The sequence below is a fragment of the Rhinoderma darwinii genome, chromosome 9 (assembly GCF_050947455.1).
Source record: "Rhinoderma darwinii isolate aRhiDar2 chromosome 9, aRhiDar2.hap1, whole genome shotgun sequence".
NCBI classification, from domain to species: Eukaryota; Metazoa; Chordata; class Amphibia; order Anura; family Rhinodermatidae; genus Rhinoderma; species Rhinoderma darwinii.
Window position 1 is genome coordinate 27,968,807 of NC_134695.1, and position 24,119 is coordinate 27,992,925.

A 24,119-nucleotide genomic window follows, 5' to 3' on the forward strand; every position below is an offset into this window, starting at 1 on the left:
ACATTGCTTTACAAATGTTGGGGTGCTTTTTCTCCTTTATTCCTTGTAAAAACGAAAACATTATATGTTTTTTCAGAAAAAAAAGTAGATTTTCATTTTCACAGACTAGTTCCAATAAATTTAGCAAAAAACCTGTGGGCTCAAAATGCTAACGATACCTCTTGAAAAATTCCTTGAGGTGTGTAGTTTCCAAAATGGGGTCACTTTTCGGGGGTTTGCACTGTTTTGGCACCACAAGACCTGTTCAAACCTGACATGGTGCCTAAAATATATTCTAATAAAATAGAGGCCCCAAAATCCTCTAGGTGCTCCTTTGCTTCTGAGGCCGGTGTTTCAGTCCATTAGCACTCTAGGGCCACATGTGGGATATTTCGAAAAACTGCAGAATCTAGGCAATTAGTATTGAGTGTGTTTCTCTCGTAAAACCTTCTGTGTTACAGAAAAAACTATATTACAAATGAATTTCGTAGAAAAAAATGTAAATTTGTAAATTTCACCTCTACTTTGCTTTATTTCCTGTGAAACGCCTAAAGGGTTAAAATAATTTCTGAATGCTGTTTTGAATACTTTGAGGGGTGCAGTTTTTAAAATGGGGTGATTTATGGAACTTTCTAATATATAAAGCCCTCAAAGCCACTTCAAAACTGAACTGGTCCCTGAAAAAATAGCCTTTTGAAATTTTCTTGAAAATGCGAGAAATTTTTTACAAATAAATATTGCATTTAACGACCAAATTTTTTCAGTATTATAAAGTACAACATGTCACGAGAAAACAATCTCAGAATCGCTTGGCTAGGCAAAAGCATTCCAGAGTTGCATTCAGATTTGCAAAAATAGGCTGTGTCCTCAAGGCCAAAACAGGCTGAGACACTAAGGGGTTAAACATGCAATATTTCCAATATGAAGATTTCTTTCATTATCCCTATACACCAGATGTAACTACTTTATGGATTTATGATACATTATGTCATATAAATTTTATGGATCTCTATTCTAGACACATCTATTTTCATACGAATACCATGATTATTTCTGATTTAAATACATGTACACTATATTAAAATTAAATATTTCTTTACCACAGCGACAGTGATCAAGGCCATGGATTGGCCGAAACTTCATTATTAAGTCGCTTCAACTCATGTATTCATATAAAAATGCTGATTACATATGCAATAGTATATGATATACAGCTTTGCGAAAAAATAAATCTATTCATCTTGCAATATATTTTCCGGCTTTCTTGTGAGTGCTGGGGTAATCGTGACTATATACATTGGGACTTCCTCCCAACCCCTTTGCACCACACCGTCAACATAGGTGTGCATCCCATATAAAAATTTTCTAGATTATTCCCTAGTTTAAACACTCCCCCAACCTTCTAGCCATTTTTTCCCCTAACACAGCTGCACCCTCCCCATTTAGCTGCAGCCCATCCTTACCGTAGAGTCTGTAGCCAACATAGAAGTTGACCCAGTTCTCCAAGAACCCAAACCCCTTCTTCCTACACCAAGTCTTTAGCCACTATGACATGTCAAAGGTTTTTTAAAGGTTTAGTTACACTTTAAGTAGGCATAAACGTAAGGAATCCTAATTGTAGAAATAACCCCATGAAAGGCAGGAATTAGAACACGTCTAATCAAAAGCCTTACTTGAAGAGTGCTGGATCTTATTTTAACATTTTTACATCAGGTTTTCAACAAAGATTAAAAGCACCTCAGTGGTCTACAAATCCTATAGCAGTATGATCGCTGTGGGTAAACGGATTTCCTGCTGTTCTGCTAAACCTCTTCAATGCTCTATGTTTTCTTACTATGGTTTCCCTGTTCAAATGTGACTGGCCTGAAGGATCAGCTCTTTTACAAAGGCCTTAGTTTTTAATGAAATTCCTTAAATTTATAAACACTCGCTGTATAATTCTTATGGTGCTGTATTATATCAAAGGAACCAACATTTTTATTTGTAGGACATAAGACACATTTTGCTGACTGTAATTTCACTAGAAAAAGTTATATATATTGTCACTTTTCTTAACTTTCGAAGTAAAGCTTTATAAAACATATTAGGGTCATGTATAAAAATTAGTGCAGATCATTTTTTTTTATTGTTTTATAATCTTCTTTTGCATTATAGTACTTCAATCTCATTTGGAGTGATGTACAACACTAAAGATTTTTTTCTAGCAGCTTTCTTTTTACACAACCTCCATAGAATTTTAAATTAAAGTGACAGCATAGAATTCCATTAATTTAATAGTTGCTTCCTTCCATAACAATAGAGATCACTTTATAAGTAATATATGATAAGTATATCAGGATTATGAGAGAAGTAGTCCCTAGATCGTGTCACCCACAATTTATAAGTCCATGTTTCTTTTATCAGCACCTCAATATCCATCACCGAATACTCCGTTGTGATTAATTTATCCAGACATCAGGGCATACTTTATTTCAAAGCTTCTACATCTTCTGGGGAAGGGTTACTGGCAGGATTCTCTGTTCCAGATGCCACCTAAAACATAGAAAAGTCCAAATAAAAACAGATATACTACTATATCTATCCATCCATATATCTATCTAATGCATCAGCCACTGTCAGCAATTTTAAAGGTGTTACTGGAGGTTATGAAAAATACAGAAATGTACCTATATGTGACAGAATGCCCACCAGATGAAACCTCCATAGCTTAGAATGAATAATTTGTTAATTTTCATTAAGATGCCCTGCTCTGAGCAGCGCTGTTATTTTCATATTGCTAGGGCTTGCTGTGGGTGAGATTAAAAATGTTATCGACTACAAGTGCTCATGATTCCTCTGCCCTCTCACAGACCTTGCCACTATTTACAGCTGCCCGCATGCCCCTCTACTACAAGGTCTAAGGTAGTGCTCACGGTCTTGACAAACGACACACGCTATGCTATTGACACTGCACTGTTACTAAAGGTCCTATTACACAGCCCGATATGGGCACAAGCAGGAGATAAACACTAAAAGCATGGTCAAGTTACTGCATGTGAGTTGGTTTACAGAGACTACAAGCAGTACATTAGTATGTGACTAATCTTACTGCAGTTAAACCATTTGCACATCATTTTTAAAGATCTAATAGCCCCTATAATTTAAAAGTTTTATCGAGATCTACATCTAGTTTAATAGGACGGAAGAGGGAGTAAAATGGTCACCAGAGACTGGACTTAAGGCGAAGAATGAGGCTTAGGTAGCACTCAAATCATCTGCAATTAGGAAAAGGACATAGCCTTAGATAACTTTCACTGTTCAGACATAACATTAAAACCACTTGCCTAATGTAAGGTAGGTCCCCCTCATACCGCAAAAACAGCCCTGACATGTCGAGTCATGGACTCCCTAACACCGCCTAAGGTGTTCTGTGCTATATGGCACCAATAAATTAGCAGCGGATCCTTTAAAGGGGCATACCAACCTACAACATTTATCACCTACTGATAAGTGATAAATGCAAGATCAGTGGGGGTCCTACCACTGGGACCCCTCGATTGCCAAAACGGGGGACCCCGGTCAACCGTTCCCCCCCCCCCAGGCGCAAGACGGACACTAAAAGGAGTTTGAATGGAGCGAAGACAAGGCGAATCATAATACCCAGTTGTCAATTTATTCATAAATTTCTAGGAGGAATAACAAAGGAACCATACAGCTCAGAATTCTAAGAAAAGATGCTCCAGATTTGGTATTTTATGGGGAATACAAGTATGTAATAAAGCAGACATGTCAGGAGAGGTGACAGGTTCTCTTTAAGGGCTTAAAAAGCAGGTCCAAAGTTCCATGTAGGAGCTGTTTTATAGTTTGCATAAACATTTCAGAGAATATTTCAACATTTCTATTATCCTGAATAAAAGCTCATGCTTACAGGTTTAACTTGTTTGTCATAAGAGAAGGATGCTTCTAAATCCCCCTTCATTACAACCGATAAAATAAAGAAACTGTCTGGCTTGATGAGCAAGAGTTCTCTTTTCCTTATGGGGATGAAGAACATTTGAGTAGACCAAAAATTGTAAAGATGAAAATACTGTGAGGAAACGAAAGTATTTTGAATGGAACTGAAGGATCCTAAACAAGGGCCTAATCTAAATACAATTTATACTCCTCTTTTCTATTGAAGAACACCATCTTCGTATATGGTTTGCTAGATGGTAGAAGTAATGGTAGTCAAGCTCTGAAAGCATATTATTGTACCAGGGAATTTATGAAATTCTATAGACAACGGGTCTATTCCTTGGAATTGAGGGTCAAGCAATATGGCTGTGCCATTGGCGGGGTGAAGAATTATAAAGATTTTATTCTGGGCAGTAGACTTCACTTCCGAATTCACCCTGTGGTCTATGAGATTCCAGTCAGATAGGCTGCTTGGGACTGGTCTAGTAAATGAATAGATAGTCTATTAGAGAAGGTATCTTCCTGTAGTTTCCAGGTCCAGATGGTGTAATTTTATCTCTCCAAAATCTAGACAGAAATGTGTGTAGAATCCCAGTATTCCAGAGTCACAAGTCGTAAGCAGAGGCAGAAATTCAACGTTTACCACCTCAAGCAAGCTAGAGTTTCATTGGTGGTGTCTTCTTAGTCGAATTTAGCTTGGCTGCATTTGCTCAGAACTGGGAGTACTCATTCTGGAGAAATTATCCTGGAATATCAAAGAATAAGCTTTCTTTTGCCCCCAAAGACCATGCTCATTATCGAACGATCAGTCATTAGGAAGACAGTATATTCTTTGGGTTGTTAGAAATATTACAAATGATGTACTATCATAAAAAGCTATAAGGAAAGCTTCTAAATATATATGTACATTGTGCGGTCCTGGGCTGGCTTTAAGACTGTGCCATAGTGTATACAGTATGTGCAGGTTTAAGCTGGCCACACAAACAATCATGCATTCGAATGTCAAGTGCCTGGCTAGAAGACTGCCAGGTACTTGAAAAAAACTCTGTTTTGTTTATAATGAATACGGTGTACAGAACAGTGGTGGTACTGCCTCTATTGGTGCCGATGGTCACAAGACTAATCATGTTATAGTCAGTATGCTGAGAAGTATGATGTAAAGTTTATAAAATAAATAATGTACCGCCAAAGGTTGTTTTTTTTCCTTATTTGGGCATAAAAAAAGCATAGTGAAAAAAATAAATCTATACATTATAATAAAATAAAATGAAAATGCCAACTCAAACTAGCATCCTAATAACTGAAAATTACTTGTCATGTACATATGTGACTGCATCAAATACGGGAATACATTTTTAGTTGTTATTTTAAAGTAACATTACACCCATAAAAATGAAAGTAACAAAATATGAAAAGTGAAATGTTTTTTTTTGCAATTTTTGGACAATTTAGCACTTTTCAGAAGAATCACAATATTGCAACTTGTTTTATCTAGATATCTGTCCCTTCGGTCCATTCTAGAGACCTAGAAGATCACACTTTACTTAATCTTAGAACGATTTATATCCCTTCCCAAACAGATCAAGAATTTGTTAATAATTGGTCTTGTATTATTCCACCAGGTCAAGAGAACAACAATCTAACAGTATAACAGTGTCCTTTCCATGCCTCTTCACAGAGCTGTGTCATAAGCCCTAGAGTGGGTGCCAGGCGGTCTAATGACCCATTAGATGCTGTGCTCAATAGCGATTGCAGCATCTAACTAGTTTCAGAGGGAGGGGGTTTCTTCTGTCACCCGATTGCCCCCAGCCATCGTTTCCATGGCCTCAGATCTGCCAACAATGTATGCCTATTAGGCCTTGACAGAGACAGTTATACAGTGACAGGCATAATACACTGCAATACAGAAGTATTGCACTGTATTATAAAAGCAATCAAATGATCGCATTGTGAAGTCCCATACTGTGACTTTAAAAAAAAATAGATCAATAAAGGTTAGAATAAAACCCATTTTACCCTTTACAAAATTATTGTGAAAAAATACTAAGAAAATAAAAAAAGCTACACATAATTGGTATTGGTGCGTCCATAGCGACCTACACTTTAATACTACTACATTATTTAACCCGCGCGATGAAAGACTTAGAAAAAAATAAATACGGAATTTTTTTTTGTTTATCCCGCCTTCCAAATATCGCAATTTAAAAAAAAAAATAAAGAAGTAGTATGTACCCAAAACGATAACAATAAAAACCATAAGTCATGCAGCAAAAAGAAAATATCTCATACTGCTCGGTCGGCGGAAAAATAAACATTTTATGGTTCTAAGACCAGAATCACAGTTTTGATGCAGTTTTTGTTGCAGTTTTTGACTATGTTTTTTTAAGCCAAACCCAGAAGTGGACACAAAAGAAAGGAGATGCATTAGTCAACAGTAGTAAAACATTAAAAATCGTATACAAATTTTTTTGTATCGCCGTAAACATGACAAAACGCACAATAAAGTTATTACATTATTTATGCCACACAGTAAACGGCGTAAATTATTAAAGACCCCAAAAAAATAGTGGAATTGCTGTTTTTTCTTCCATTCCCCTCAAAAAAAAGTTAATAGAAGTTAATCAATAAGTTATATGTACCTCAACACGGTGTCACTAAAAAATACAACTCGTCCTGCAAAAAACAAGCTCTCAGACGGCTCTGTCTACGAAAAATAAAAAAAGTTATGGCTTTTGGAATAAGACGATAAAAAAAAGATAAAATTGCTTGGCCATTAAAGGGGTTTTCCCATCTGGGACACTTATGGCATGTCCACCGGATATGCCATAAATGTCAGATAGATGGGGGTCCCACCTCTGGTCCCCTAAACCCCGTTCTACCTCTATGTGCTCCGGCTGGCACGTGTGAATCCAGAACAAGAAGAAGAAAACCGCGTAGCTCCCTGAGTCGCTGTTAAGTCCCAAGGTAGTGAAGGGCAGTTACGGAAACAGCGTAGCATGGGAGCACATCAATGCCCCAGCTCTCATTAAGAAGTTCCTCTGATGCTCTGGACCTAAGAAGAGGGGGCATAAGGGGGGACACTTTCTTAATGCCAGTGTCTCTCTCCCCAGAGACGCTGGCACAGGCGGCTGCAGCTCCCCTCTGTGACCTGTACGATGCGCGTGCACGAACGCACGCTCACTCCCGGCTTTAAAGGGCCAGCGAGTGCACCTGTGTAAAATTCCCAATCCCTTTACACCCTGGACTTTAAAAAGGCCATTGCCCTTCCTCTCCTTGCCTGAGTGTTGTTCTGTCAGCCCAGGTTAGTCTTTGCATATGGTCCCTTAGGCTGGATTCACACGAGCATATTACGTCCGTAATGGACGGAACGTATTTCGGCCGCAAGTCCCGGACCAAACACACTGCAGGGAGCCAGGCTCCTAGAATCATAGTTATGTACGACGCTAGGAGTCCCTGCCTCTGCGTGGAACTACTGTCCCGTACTGAAAACATGATTACAGTACGGGACAGTTGTCTGGCAGCGAGGCAGGGACTCCTAGCATCGTACATAACTATGATGCTAGGAGCCCGGCTCCCTGCAGTGTGTTCGGTCCGGAACTTGCGGCCGAAATACGTTCCGTCCATTACGGACGTAATGTGCACGTGTGAATCCAGCCTTAGCTGTATTCTGTATCCAGTATTCCCATTTCCTGTATCCAATAATTGTATTTGCTCCAGAGCGTTATCTAGTGTCGGAGTCAGGAGTGTCATCTGTGCCAAGTCTCATCTGTGCCAAGTGTCTGCTACGCCATATGTTGCTGCGCCACGTGTCTGCCACTCTGCACCACAGTGTTTGCCAAATCATCTATCCAGGTACTCTTGCCCTTGAGACCGTTATTGACTTTTATTTGGCTAGCTGCTACTCTGCTATGAATGACGAAGTGGCCTTGTGGGTCCACATACCCTGTAGCAGTGACACTTCACAATCTATGAGGAAATAGGGAGTGATGCAAGAGGTATAATTGAATAGGCTGAAATAATGCAAGCTGCCACTTTCCCTGGTACCAGATCCTTGAGCAATCGCGGTTATTAGATGTAAACAATAGGAAGAAAAACAGGGCGATTGTAGCGCTTCTAAACATTAAAAACGGATTTTAGGCTAGATAGATTTATTGGAAAATAACGGACAATGTGCTTCAGCTCCGAACCGGAGCCCTAATTCGGGCCTAGTGCCAGCCCATACACAGACAAATGCAGTTAAAATGGTGGGTAAAGTGGGGTCAAAGCGTTACAGACACAGGTCACAGTGCAGGTTGAATAACAGTGACATAACAGGTTACATAATAATTAATTACTTAAACAAATCAAAGTTGTAAACCATGAATAATCAGGGCAGAATATATAGTGTTGCTAACCTAAAGTTAGTGTGTGTGTGTATATATATATATATATATATATATATATATATATATATATATTTAAAGAGGTAGTAGTAACATTGTAGAAAACTGAATGCTGAGGCAGGTCGTCATGGCAACATGTAAACAGTGGGAGCAGCAGGCTGCAGCGTCAATGAGAGATTCAGTGCAGAACGGCATCCTGGGTTGTCAGAGCCGGCATATAAGAATGTAAGGGATAAGTTTCTAGAACTTCTCAACATATCAGCGCTAGTTATACCAAGCCCATTGCAAAGCAAAGCATTGCAACATAAACGGGGAAAAAAAATGCATTTTATAAACGTGAGATATTACTGCTAAACCTATAAGCCTTGTAACGTTCTAGAAAAATAAAACGATGCCAACATAAAGTAGACGTATGGAAATTGTTAATTAGTAAATATTTTGTGTGGTACAACGACCTGTCTTACAGCCAGACATTTCAATTTAGAAAAAAGCTAATTTTTCAAAATGTTCTCAAAATTTGTGTTTTTCAAAAAACACTGAATGTGTTCACCAAATTTTACTATTAACATAAAGTACAATGCGTCACTAGAAAACAGTCTCAGAATTGTTCGGATAGGTGAAAACAAGTTATTACCACATAAAGTGACATGTCAGATTTGAAAAATGAGCCTCTGTCAGGAAGGTCAAAAGTGGCTGCAGTGGGAAGGGGCAGTGGGAAGGGGCAGTGGCATATCACCATAGGTTCCTTACGGGAAGCAGCCCGGGGACAATGGCCGCCCAAAGACCACAGTGCAGTTTTTTCACGCTTTTGCCGCAAATCGCAAAACTGAAGGCCCTGAACTTGCGTTACTCTGCAGGATGCGGCCTGGTCAGAAGAGACCAGGTCTGCATTATTGGAGTAGAGAACGCAGCTGGAACGGGGGAAAGTAATTGTGACGCTATCTACAGGGGGGTGGTGCATTCCACAAGGAGCTGTGTGCCGTATCTACAGGGGAGGTGGAGCTTTCTACAGAGGGCGCTATCTACAGGGGGTGCTTTCTACAAGGGGCTGTGTGCCACTATCTAAAGGGGGGGTGGTGGTGCTTTCTACACGGGGTAGCACTATAAAGAGGGGCTGTGTGGTGCTATTTACAGGGGGCTGCGTGGCGCTATGTACAGTGGGGCTGTGTGTGGGTAGCTATCTACAGGGGTGGCTGTGTGTGATGCTATCTACAGGGGGGCTGAGTGTGATGCTATCTACAGGGGGGGCTGAGTGTGATGCTATCTACAGGGGGGGCTGTGTGTGATGCTATCTACAGGGGGACTGTGTGTGATGCTATCTACAGGGGGGGCTGTGTGTGATGCTATCTACAGGGGGGGCTGTGTGTGATGCTATATACAGGGGGGGCTGTGTGTGATGCTATATACAGGGGGGGCTGTGTGTGATGCTATCTACAGGAGCGGTGTGGCGCTATCTACAGGTGGTACTGTGTATATGGTGCTTTAATTTAATTTAGAGTGTATGGACACAATTATATTCTGGGGCATAGTGTTTGGTACTATTTTATTCAGGGGCGCAGTGTATGCTTATTATATTTAGGGGCATAAAGTGTGGCACTATGAGAATTTTATCTTCGTTTATAGGTGTGGAAATGTTGGAAAAGTGAGGAGCCGTAGACATCCGAGTGGCAAATTCTGCAGAAATGGGAAGTGGCCGGGAGAAGTCATCATGAGATAAACCTACAAAGCCAGGGGGAAAAAAATCCCTTGGTAGAACTATAAAGTAATTGAGCATTGTGAAACCCCAAACTAGATCAGTGAAACCAATAAGAAGCAAAAAAAAAGCCATAAGGCATGAGTATATCAAATATGCAAAAAAATGCTTTATTACAAAAATTAGGCTGGAAAAACGCCCACAATATAAAAGACACACATACACAAGAGATTAAGTAAAAAAGTAACCCAAAGAGGTAGCTTGAATATCACACACACAAATATATGTATCTGGGGATAAATACAATATAAGGTACCTGGCAAAGTAAGAAAAAGCGTATGTTGTACAGTCTACACAGGACTTATAGCATAAATAGCTAGCCACGAGTGACAAAAACATGCATGAAAATGTTTTCTACATACACCAGAATACTGACCCATAGGTACTTACGTGTGTGGGCGGTGTGTGTGTGTGTGTGTGCATAAACAGCACTGCGGTCCGATGGGCGGCGGCAATGGAGGCAGGCGACGCATGCGCGATCCATGCGCACAGTGCCTCACACGACCATATTGGAAATGGGCAATGGGAGAACAAAAAGCCATATACCGCGTATGAGTAATCAATCCTTAGCACAGGTATAAAGAGCAAAATACGTGTGGAAAGATACAGGTAAATGTACATAAGTCACAGAAGATTTGTAGCAAGAAAAACCTGGATAGAAGAATATATACATAATAAGTGGTCCACCACAACGGGATATATTATATAAAATAATGCTGGTCTGGTCAACAGTCATATCTTTTCAAGGATATAAGTTACCGGGTCTTGCCAATTATACTCAACCAAAAAAAAAGGATAACTAGACAAAGTTAACATATGTAAAAAAAAAAAAAATGTGCATATCACTATGAAAGTGAAAAGCAAAAAAATAAAAAAGGTGAAAAATGATGTAAAATGTGAGGAGAAGGAACAAAACAGTATCTCATATATTTTTTATGAAGGTAAACACAAAAATGCATATATTCAAGTGAAAGTATGTGTAATCACCACAATATTTATGTGGAATAGGGAGCTGTGAATAAAGTGAATATATTAATATGGAATTGGTGAATTGTAATGAATAAATATATGTAAGTCAGGGGTGTAGCTAGGGGGAGCAGGCGCAACTTAGAGGGGGGCGCCAGGGCCGCACCGTCCATGGGGGCGGCCTGCTGCCTCTGAGGGGTCGGCAGCGCCACTGAAACCAGCCGCCGCCACCCCCTCCTGCACTATAAGTGTACCTGCGTCTATAGGACACAGATACAATTAGAAGCAATGAATGGCCGGGTACATTCCGTGCCCGGCCATTCATCGCCTTTCTACGAGTGAAGTGGCGCGATACTTTGCGCCGCTTGCGTCCTTGAAAGGCGCTGATTGACAGGGAAAGTTATTCTGCCCTGCCAATCAGCTCCTTTCATAGATGCACCGGCGCCATCACGTCATCGCGCTGCTTGAGTCGTTCAACCCCAGGAGACCTGCGCAGACGAGAGCAAGTCTCCATTGCCGCCGGACGGCGCGGGAATGGGATTAAGGTGAGTTTGTGTAGTTTGTGTTTTTATCCTAATAAAGAAGTGAGTGGCATTATCTACAGGGGGTGGCTATATACTGGGGTGGGCTATATGTGGAGCACTATATACAGGGGTGGGCTATATGTGGAGCACTATAGGGGGAGCTATATGTGGGACACTATATACAGGGGTTGGCTATATGGGGGCACTGGTGTTGTATATATGTACTGAGCTTTGTTCTGGTACTATATATAAGGACTGAGCTTGGTTCTGGGGCTGTATTTATGTACTGAGATTGGTTCTGGTACTGTATATATGTAATGAGCTGGGTTCTGGTGCTGTATATATGTAATGAGCTTTGTTCTGGTGCTATATATATATATATATATATATATATATATACACACACACACACACATATATATACACAGAGCTTGGTACTGAAGCTGTATTTATGTACTGAGCTTGGTTCTGATGCTGTATTTATGTAGTGAGCTTTGTTCAGGTGCTGTATATATGCAATGAACTTTGTTCTGGTGCTGTATATATGTAATGAGCCTAGTTATGGTGTTGTGTAGAGAACTAGATTGCTTGTAAAATGTACAAATGTTTTTATGCTCGCGTTACATTAAAAAAAATGTGGAAAAGAAAAAAGACAAGTCATTGATTGGTAGAGAAAACAAACATGGCGAGGGGGAAGGAGATATCGGGAAAGAGGTTTGGGGGGGGGGGCGTCAAACTGAATCTTTGCCCTGGGTGCTGGAGAACCTAGCTACACCTCTAATGTAAGTGATGTATAATGTTAAAATGATACAAAAAATAATACTATTTGGTTACAGAAAATGCACATTCAACCAAGATATAGAGATGACGATATATCATCTGCTTCTTCCCCCCCCCCCCCCCCAAGTACATTCAGACAAAGATGATGTAGATATGTGCCAGACACGTCCCAGGTATCTTAAATGATAACGATCGAGAATCCAACATTCAATCCAACAGTATGAAGATAATTTTTGGGCCATCTTAAAGGGAATGTGTCGCTAGTTAAACAGTTCGTGTATAGGTGATTAAACATTGTTCTAATTTTTTTAATTTTTTCACGAGTCAGGAAATATTATAAATTAGATTCTAATTTATAACATTTCCCAGCGCTGGTCACTAGATGGAGCAATTCCCAAAATTGCAGCATTGCATGTGGTAAAGCAACCACATTGCTTTATGCTGCAAAATTTGAGAAAACTCACTCGCTCTAGTGAGCTCTCAGAATCCACCCTCCTTTATCCTGGCTAGTGCCGGGAGAAACGAGGGGATTGAACGGTCAAACCTCTTACACTGTGTGTCGCCATTTTTTGAGCTAACACACAGTGTAGTAGGTTAACATACAGTAGTAAACACACAGTAAAACACGTACATAAACAGAAATAACTTACCTGTTCCTGCCGCCGCCGCTCCCTCCGGTCCGTCCGCTCCGTCTGCTACCTCCGCTTCAAGTGCACAAGTCCGGAAACCGCGACCGGAAGTAGTAATCTTACTGTCCGGCCGCGACTTCCGGTTCACAAGAAAATGGCGCCGGACGTCGCACAGTTCAATTTGGACTGTGTGGGAGTGGCGCATTCGCCGTTCCCACACAGACGGCGTACAGCATAGTGGATGGAACGGGCCCCGTTAATCGACACGTACAGAGATGGGAAAAAAAATGCCAGCCCCCATGGACAAGAAAAAGTGAAAAAATAAAAAACCACAAACACACAAATAAATAAAAAAATAATTAATAGGACACTAAAAGCAAATTGATCTAAAAATTTTTTTTTTCGTGACACTGGTCCTTTAACCCCAAACTCCAAGAAATGTCAATAGATATACCTTGGAAAAAGAGCAAGCAAAAAAACTCCCATAAGACACTGAGTGACACGAATATATAAATGTGGTAGCAAAACACCAAAGTCCAATCTAATTACCATTATAGAGCAATAAAAAGATCATATGTATACTAAAATTAATAAGCATTCACTCACAGGAAGTCAGCAATAGTACTTACAGATAGCAGGCAAAAGACAATCTTTCATTGAAGCCGAGTGGGGATGTAGTCTTCAACAAGGTGATCCATTTGCACTCAGTTTTTGCCAGTTTCTGCATTATATCTTCACCTCTAGTACCAAGACGTACATGGTCAATCCCTGTGACCTTCAGTTGGGTCCATTGACACGTGATGTTTAAAAAAATGTTTAGCCACCGGTTTTAACTTCTGAATTTTGTTGTGTTCTGTTGGTAGGAGTGATCCAGCCTTCTTGATGTCGTTAATGTGTTCAAGTATCTGTACACATAATTCCCTTAACGTTAATCCAATGTAAATCAATCCACAGGGATAAGTCGCATAGTAAATGACTCCCGATGTTCTACAATTTATATGACGTACAATGCGGTATTAATGATCCCCTTTTGAATTCAAGAACGTGTCAGTTTTTACCATATATTTACATGCCATACAATCTCCACATGCTTGTGAACCCCATTTGGGTCCTTTAGACTGAAATATAAATTTGGACCCGAGTGGCACATAGTGTCTATGGACGAGCAGGTCACCAATAGTACTGCTGCGTTTGGCCACAATTTGAGGTGTACTTGGTAATAGATTTTTAAAATCATTATCTTCTTGAATTGGCCAGTATTTGTACAGGATTTGTGTCATAACCTGCCATCTAGTATGGAAGTTAGTAATTATCCGTACTTGTGTCTGTTGTTGAATAGGTTGTTCTCTGGGTATCAATAATTCCTTTCTTTGTTGACTTCTCGCCCGTTGGTATCCCTTGCTTATATCCCGAGGTTTATATCCATGTTTTGCAAATCGCTGTTGCAACTTTGTCTAATTATCCTTTTGTCTTTGGTAGAGTATAATTGGCAAGACCCGGTAACTTATATCCTTGAAAAGATATGACTGTTTACTAGCATTATTTTATAATATATCCCCTTGTGGTGGACCACTTACTATGTATATATATTCTTCCACCCAGGTTTTTCTTGCTAAAAATCTTCTGTGACATATGTACATTTCCCTGTATCTTTCTACACTCATTTTGCTCTTTATACCTGCGCTAAGGATCGATTACGCATATGCGGTATATGCCTTTTTGTTCTCCCATTGGCCATTTCCAATATGGTCGTATGGGGCGCTGTTCGCATGGATCGTGCATGCGTCGCCTGCCTCCATTGCTGCCACCCATCGGACCGCGTCATGAACTGTGCTAATCAGCACACTTCACTGACGGGGTGGATGGACGCCGGGATGAAGGTATGTGAACGCGGCGTGATTCATGCGCCCGATAATTATGGCGCTCCATTTCTATTCAGTGAATTGGTCTAGCCTCCCATTTAACGTCCACTTTGTATTACCACTCTTGGAAGAAGCTAACGCGAAATGCGCGTTGGAGGGTGAGGCAGTGCTGTTTACACACATACGTACGTACCTATAGGTCAGTATCCTAGTCTGTGTAGAAAAAAAATTCACGCATGTTTTTGTCACTTGTGGCTAGATATTTACGCTATAAGCCGTGTAGACTGTACAGGACATCCTTACTCTGCCAGGTACCCTACATTGTATTTATCCCCAGATACATATTTGTGTGTGTGATATTCACGCTACCTCTTTGGGTTACTTTTTTACTTAATGTCTTGTGTATGTGTGTATTTTATATTGTGGCCATTTTTCCAGCCTAATTGTTGTAATAGAGCATTTTTTTGCATATTTGATATACTCATGCCTTATGACTTTTTTTTGCAGATACCTTGTTATTGGTTTCACTGAAGTCGTCATGAGGTCTGGACCAGATGGAGAAGAAAAGAGGGGGAAAAAATGAATAGAATCTGAGAAGACGTCACCTGTGAGTCACTGGATTTAGAGGGAATCGGTCACCTCTCCTGACATGATTATAGGATATCCTTGTATTCCACTAAAAGTCTCCATGTAGCCCAGGACTGATAGACAAATGGGTCTTACATTCCCCTTGTCAGGAGGATGTGTCGCTGCATAGAGTGGTACTGTCAGCGATGCTTGGAGTCTGCCAGTATGTCGGGACACAGCCCTTTGACCACGGGAATCGTAACACCCATTTGTTAATGCTTGCACAAAAAGGTATTGTTAACAATAGTTACGGCGTGGCAGGGCGGTAAACGGGGGACCAAGTTTTGGCAACAGTCCAGGGCCTATGGTCTACTGAATACGCCACTGGGAAAGAGTTAAACTTAATTTCCATCCCCAGTATGCAACTTTTTACTCTCCACCCCTCCTGTGGTTTGGCTATATAATGAAATAGTATTTATAACAATTATATTAATAACAATAAAAGCTGTCCTGCTGATTAATTACAAAAACATGTACATTGGAGATTTCCTTACAAGTTATTTTATATATATCCTCATCATAATACTAATATATAAAAGGCAAGTGGTGTTGAGAGCGACTCACTTTTTACAGAAGGAACTGCAAGGCAACCCGCTCTTTAATCACGCTGGGAGAGTCAATTACTCAATAGCACTCTTCCCCTCTACACCTAAGCTCCCAGCATGGGTGTAGAGCGGGTTACTGAGTAGGGGGGGGGCCAGTAGAAGGGTATTGAATAGGGGGGGGATCTATCACTATCTGGAGGCCAATGTGAAGCATCTCTATGCTTCCCTCTGCGGAAAAACTTTATGGAGATGCGGATTTAATTTTCCAGCAAGACTTAGCACACTGCCAAAAGTACCAATACCTGGTTTAATAACCACAGTATCACTGTGCTAGATTGGCCAGCAAACTCGCCTGACCTAAACCCCATAGAGAATCTATGGGGTATTGTCAAGTGGAAGATGACACCAGTCCTAACAATGCAGACGAACTGAAGGCCGCTATCAAAGCAACCTGAGCTGCCATAGTACCTCAGCAGTGCCTCAGGCTGATCGCCTCCATGCCACGCTGCATTGATGCAGTAATTCATGCAAAAGGAGCCGCGACCAAGTATTCAGTGCATATACTGTACATACTTTTCAGTAGGCCAACAATTCGGTATTAAAAATAATTTTTTAAATTGGGCTTATATAATATTCTAATTTTCTGAGACACTAAATTTTGGGTTTCCATTAACTGTTAGCAATAATCATTAACATTAAAATAAAAAAAATGCTGCAAATAGATCACATAGTGTGTAATGAATGTATATAATATAGGAGTTTTACTTTTTGATGATATTCTAATTAATTGAGAAGGGCAGATTAGAGATTAGAGATAAAAAGATTACTACCATAATCAAGTAATATAAACAAATAAATAAATGTGTTGGTATAAAGATCTCTTAATATATTGGCTTTTTACCCGGTTGCCTAGAAACTGAACAAAACATACCAAGATGATTGGTTTAACACCTTAATGACCGCCTATACGCCTTTTCACTGCAGTCATTAAAAAGGTTCTTATGCCACAAGGCCGTGAAAAGGCGACGCTGTCACTTAAGTCTGGCACGGGTGTCCTGTGCCAGCTAGAGCAGGCATCGGGCTGCGTAAAGCGTTTCACCCCTTAGGTGCCACGGTCAACAACTACCGCAACATCTAAGTGGTCTTAGAGGGTGGGGGCTCACTCTCACACCATCAGCACAACTGCGACGAGATCGCGGGTGTACCAATAATTTTAAGGGCAGCCAGTAACCTTATAAAGGCCCCACAGCTCTGCCTTCAGTAAATGCCTATTAGGCCCTGCCAAATAAGATGCCTGTTAGTTTTACATTGACAGCATAATTCATTGCAATACAAAAAAAGTTAAATTTGAAAAACTAGTTTAATAAAGTCTATAATAAAGAAATAAAAAGTCCCAATTAAAAAAAAATGCAAACCTATGTTTTCTCTACTAAATGTTTTATTATGCTAAAAAGAAAAAAAAAAACAAGAACTGTAAAAATCTACACATAATTGGCATCGCCACATCCATTACAACGGGAACTATAAAACTTTTTTGTTATTTAACCCATACGGTGAACGCCGTAAAATATTAAAATCAAACTTTCTGTTCATCCTACCTTCCAAAAAAAACTACAAGTTGTCCAACAAAAAAATAGGCCCACATACAGCTATGTACATCGGCAGAAAACGAAAAAAGTTATGGCTCTTCGAATACAGCAACACAAAAATAATTTTTTATTTTTTTTAAAAAAAAGTGGTTTTATTGTAAAAAAAAGTAGTAAAAAAACAACAAATATATAAATATACTATAGGTACGTTGTGTTGCTGGTGCAGGCTCAGAAGCTAAGCCCGCGCCATCGCCAGCGGGTGTCAACTGTATATTACAGCGGACACCCTGCTGCACGGCCAGGACCGGATCTAGCATCCGATACGGCCGATAAGCCCCTTAGATGCAGCGTTTAAAAGCGAACGCTGCTTTCATGGGGTTTACTAGCAGACCGGAACCCTGCAATGCAATTGCAGGGTTCCGATGGCTGCGTTGGCAGACCATAGGTCTAACAATGGCCTCCTGTTTGCCAAGTACAGAAGCCTGTTAGGTCCCACCCAGAGGCGGGGCCTAAAAGGCTTCTGGCCGCAGAAACAAGCTGGAGCAGGCATCTGCGTAGTTTCAAGCAGATTGGCATCACTTCGATGTGATATTAAAAGTTAATAAAAATGTTGAATAAAAAATGTACAAATAAAAGTTTCAAGTTAAAAAAAACAGCAAACACTGCCTTTTTTCTTATAAAGGCAATTTACATTTTGGACCAAACCTTAATTTGAAGCCAGCCTTCTGTAAAGATAATGTTGTTTATTTTGGTTTTGGCAAGTGTGTGTGTTTGTATTACATAAAAATGTATATGATATTGTATCTGGGTGTGTGTGTGTGTGTGTGTGTGTGTGTGTGTGTGTGTGTGTGTGTGTGTGTGTGTAGAGAAACCCCTAGGAGCCCCCTACACCCACCCACTACACTACAGCATTCTTCCAAACGAGTAATTATATACGTTTGGCAAATGGGCCCCTTTATTAAGATGTACAGATATTCTACGATACCTGTAAATCATGTAGAGCACAAGATGCAATATTTTCCATTAGAAAACTTGTTTATATTCAGTTTTATTACAAAAAACGTAGCTCGCTGAGCTTGGCTGTTTATGAATTTGTGTTCTGTTATCAGGGGCATAGCTAAAGGCTCATGGGCTCTGGTGCAACAGTTCTTCTTGGGGCCCCCCCAACTTCTATTCATAGCAGACGGCCCGCAAGCTTTCAGGTGCCTTGTTGGGTCTACTAAGTGACGCCATAATCCTGATGCCATTCAGAATCACAACATTGTGCGTGGTGCCATAGCATTGCGAAATCATGACGCTCAAAGACGTCCGGACCTGTGTTGCGGCTGGACCTGACTCAGGAGCGAGGAGAGCAAGTATACTGCTACTATAGTAACAGGGGCCTGTGTAGTTTATTAAATAGGCCCCAGTTACTGTAGTAACTATGAATAGAAGTGGTGTGGGGGGCCCTCCTGGTTTTGGTGCACTGTCGCAATTTTGACCGCTACAACACTTATAGCTACGCCAATGGCTGTTGTTCACCTAGTGTCCACCTGGATGCACTGTCCACAGGCTGCCTCAACAGGCGGAACGGTGTTTGTGAGATAGGTGACGTTTCCAGAGGTGAATCTCTCAGACCTTTATGCCATATCCTGTGGAATGCCATTAATGGCTGTGGTCACAAAATCTCTTTAATAACATGAAACATAGCCTAAACATACACAAAAGGGACAGTGAAGAAAAGCAAAATTTAAAAAAACGTTTATGTTGGTCTTTAACTGGTTGCCGACACAGGACGAGTATGCTTGTCTTGAGCGGCGAGCACTTCGAGCATTAGGACGAGCATACTCGCACTGTGTGACAGCCGTCTGTGCGCGCGATCGAGAGCGGGGCAACGGCTGTAATACACAGCCACGGCCCCGCTCTGACAGCCGAGAGGAGAGAAACATCTTCTCTCCGCCGTTAACCCTTTTAACGCCGCAATGAAAGCTGATCGCGGCGTTCAAAGAGGGGGGACTGTACATTGATCGTGTCACAGAAAATAACTGACGCGATCAAAGCCCACAACTCATAAGGCCAGACAGCCCAGGGTCCATTGAAGGACCCCAGGGCTGTCTGAACATATTTCCTGTTAGGGCATACTGAGGTATGCCCTAACAACTGCCTGTGTACAATCAGTACACAGGCTAATGTACTGGCATATAGATCTATGCCAGTACATTACAGTTACAAAATCAAAATGATAAATCCCTTTAAGTTAAATGAAAGTTAAAAAAAATTAATGATAAATAAATAAAGTTAAAAAAAATACACAGAAACACACATTTTTTATAATAAACTTTTTAAAATATAAGTCCCAAAACATGAAATAATAAACATATTTGGTATCGCCACGACCGTAACAACCTGTACAAACAAATGTATAACATTATTTATAATGATCGGTGTATGGTGTAAAAAAAAAATATTAAAACTGCAGCGGAACTGCTTTCTTTCTGCATTTTCGACAAAATAAAAATTTATAGAAATTAAACGATAATGTATTCGTACCAAAAAATGGTACCTACATAAAGTACAACTCGTCCCGCAAAAAACAAAGTCTCATACAACTACGTCGTACAAAAAAATAAGAGTTATGAGCTCTGTCCTCAAGGCCAAAATTGGCCGTGTCCTTGAGGGGTTAACAAAATATTAATATTTTGTTATTCAACAGAAACTGAACATCCACTCAGACAAAATCAATCAAATCTCCTGCTAATTAACAATAGCTATTAAAAGAACAATAACCCCACCCACACAATGACCCAAAAGATGTCGCGGAGCAGAAGAAGGGACAGCCCTACGTCTAGTGAGTGTGCAAATGTGGAAAATTAAGTCGACCACATATATCAGGGGCTTGGGGATTCAAATAAAGGCAGATTGCCTATTGCGTGGCAGGCATAGACAACAGCCAGCCAGTGAATAACCAAAAAATCCTCGCCCTCTACCCTCAGTCTCAAGGTCAAGGCTTCAGTCTCGACAGTTTGGCTGGTGTCCTGGGTTCTGCCGCTTCTTCTAAATCCCCGATGTGCTGTACGGGGAGGTACTGCATGGCTGGCTGTAGAGGTGGCACTGTTGCAGTTGCCAATCCAGATTCACCAACTTGATATTCTTGGGCCACTTCTTCAGGGTCAATTAATGGTGATGTGAGTCTCCCTGTGCTCCAGCATCTGTGGTTCGGCAGGGACTTGCGCACGCTGAGGTGGTAGATTGTCTTGAGATCTACAGCAAAATAAACATTTTATATTAAGCATTTTTATTATAGTTTGTCATGATAAATAAAAAAAAAACAGATAAATTCTATATGTATATATAGGTCTTTCGAATTTTATCAAAATATATACAGCTTAAAGGGAAATCGGTCAGAAGTTGTAAGAATATCAAACTGCTGAGAGCTATATAGAGTATGGGTAGTGCAGTGTAAATGATAACTATTGTGTCCCCCATCCTTTTAGAAAGAGGGGAAAAACAAAGTGTACTGCCTCCTGTGACGCAGTTGCAAGTGCTCTAAAGGCAGAACCTTGATGCTCAAGTGGTCAGGCCTCTCCTCACTAAATGCTCATCATAAACTCCTCTCTGCTCAGTGAGGTCTTTAGTGGTGTCTCGATTGTACAATACAGCTCACACAGAGCAGATGGGTGTGGCAAATAACATTTAAAGGGAATGTGTCTCTAGAAATTTTTTTATTTTTTTTTAGTTAAACAGTTAGTATATAAATGATTACACATTGTTCTAATTTTTTCACAAGTCAGGAAATATTATAAATTAGATTCTAATTTATAACATTTCCATGTGCTGGTCACTAGAGGGGGCAATTCCCAAAATTGCAGCATTGGCATGTGGTAAAGCAACCTCATTGCTTTATGCTGCAAAATTGGAGAAGACACACTCGCTCTATTGTCCTCAAACAATTTCCCCTCCTTTATCCTGGCTAGTGCCAGGAGAAAAGAGGGGGTTGAATGTTCAAACCTCCTACACTGTGTGCCGCCATTTTTTGAGCGAATGCACAGTGTAGGAGGATTAGATAGTGGTAATCACACAGTATAACACGAACATACACACACATCACATACACAAACATAACTTACCTGCTCCTGCCGCCGCTGCTGCCGCCTCCGCTCCTAGTCTGAACATATGGCCGAAAGCCGCGACCGGAAATAGTCGTCTTACTGTCCGGCCGCGGCTTCTGGTCCACATGAAAATGGCGCCGGATGTCACTCTGCCAACGACCTTCCTTTTGGTCTGTGTGGGAGTGGCGCATGCGCCGTTCCCACACAGATGTACGCTATAGTGAATGGAACGGCTCCCGTTCGCATTCTCTATGGGGATGTATGTGCCGTATTCCATCTCTGTATGCGTCGTTAATCGACACATACAGAGATGAAAAAAAATGGCAGCCCCCATAGAGAAGTAAAAGAAAGAATAAAAAAGTACAACACAAAAACACAACTAAATAAAATTTATTTTAATGACATACTAAAAGCAATAACATATTAAAAAAACACACTAAAAACAGTTACAGTATAAGTAGAAAAGTATTGGGACACATCTCCTAACCACCTAATACTGAAGGTATTTTAAACCTTAGTGACCAAGCAGTTTTTTTTAATGTTTTTTCCATCGTCGCTTTTAAAGAGCTATAACTTTTTTATTTTTGTGTCGATACAGCTGTATAAAGGACTTGCTTTTTGCGGGACAAGTTGCATTATTTTTAATAGCACCATTTTGGTGTACTTATAACTCTTATTAACCCCTTCGCGCTCAGCGACGTAATAATCCGTCGCGCTAACTGTATCGTTAGCGCTCAGCGACGGATTATTACGTCGCGGGGATAAAGGCCATTTCGGCCGTCCTCCCGACACATACAGGAGCTGTGACGCTGCTGTCTCGCACAGCAGCTGTCACAGCTCCTACAGCGGGGACCGATCGCTGTGTCCCCGCTGGTTAACCCCTTAAAAGCCGTGTTCAATAGTGATCACGGCTTTTTAGGGGTTAAGCTACAATCGCCAGCCTGCTACGCGATAGCGGCTGGCGATGGTGGCTATGGCAACCGGACACCAAACAATGGCGTCCGGCTCTGCCATCGACGGAAGCCTAGTGGGTCCTGACAACGTCAGGACCCACTATGCTTGCTGTCAGTGAGTAGCTGACAGTTCTAATGCACTGCACTACGCATGTAGTGCAGTGTATTAGAATAGCGATCAGGGCCTCCTGCCCTCAAGTCCCCTAATGGGACAAAGTAATAAAGTTAAAAAAAAGTTAAAAGAAGTTGTGTAAAAATAAGAAAATAAAAGTTTTAAAAGTATTAAAAGTAAAAATCCCCCCTTTTCCCTTATCAGTCCTTTATTATTAATAAAAATATATAAACAAACAAATAAACTATACATAATTGGTATCGCCGCGTCCGTAACGGCCTGAGCTACAAAATTATTTCGTTATTTATCCTGCGCGGTGAACGCCGTAAAAGAAAATTATAATAAACCGTACCACAATAACAATTGTTTGGTCACTTCACCTCCCAAAAAATGGAATAAAAAGAGATCAAAAAGTCGCATGTCCCTAAAAATGGTACTGATGGAAACTGCAGTTTGTTACGCAAAAAATAAGTCCTCGCACGGCTTTATTGATGGTAAAATAAAAACGTTCTGGCTCTTAGAATAAGGTAACACAAAAAGTGAATGATTGTTTACAAAACGTATTTTATTGTGCAAACGCCATAAGACATAAAAAAAACTATAAACATCTGGTATCGCCGTAATCGTATCGCCCCGCAGAATAAAGTGAATATGTCATTTATAGCGCACGGTGAACGCTGTAAAAAAAATAGAATAAAAAAACAATAGTAGGATTGCTGTTTTTTAGTCACCACGCCACCTAAAAATAGAATAAAAACTGATCAAAAAGCCGCATGCACCGCAAGAAAACTACAATGGATTCCTCAAGGGGTCTAGTTTTCAAAATGGGGTCACTTTTGGGGGGTTTCCACGGTTTTGGCACCACAAGACCTCTTCAAACCGGACATGGTGCCTAATAAAAAGGAGGGCTCAAAATCCACTAGGTGCTCCTTTGCTTCGGAGGCCGGTGCTTCAGTCCATTACCGCACTAGGGCCACATGTGGGATATTTCTCAAAACTGCAGAATCTGGGCAATAAGTATTAAGTTGCGTTTCTCTGGTAAAACCTTTTGTGTTATAAAAAAAATGGTATAAAGAGGATTTTCTGACAAATTTTTTTTTTTAATTTCACCTCTACTTTGCTCTAAATTCCTGTGAAACACCTAAAGTGTTCATAAACTTTCTAAATGCTGTTGTGAGTACTTTGAGGGGTCTAGTTTCTAAAATGGGGTGTTTGATAGGGGTTTCTAATATATAGGTCCGTCAAAGCAACTTCAGAACTGAACTGGAACCTAAAAAAAAATAAAAAAATCAGGCAATATTTGGCTTCTTACATCATACTGATAATGAGCCGTGCCCACCCCGAGATGACCCCAGTTTTGACTGTTTGTATAAACGGAGACCCCTATTAGACCGTTT

At 40.5% G+C, this 24,119-nt stretch overlaps 1 protein-coding gene across 5 annotated transcripts in view; it reads right to left on the bottom strand.

The window, feature by feature from the left end:
- Window positions 1-2,081: 2,081 nt before the first annotated feature.
- Window positions 2,082-24,119, bottom strand: part of LOC142660301 (transmembrane protein 272-like) — a 108,202-nt gene continuing 86,164 nt past the window's right edge. For 4 of the 5 annotated variants that reach the window (XM_075836898.1, XM_075836899.1, XM_075836896.1 and 1 more), the window contains one exon: window positions 2,082-2,511. In XM_075836898.1, the coding sequence (XP_075693013.1) occupies window positions 2,446-2,511 (66 nt within the window). In that variant the 3' untranslated portion in view covers window positions 2,082-2,445. Of the gene's footprint in view, window positions 2,512-19,937; window positions 20,810-24,119 lie in introns of those variants that run through there. The other variant, XR_012850455.1, reaches the window with a different exon arrangement.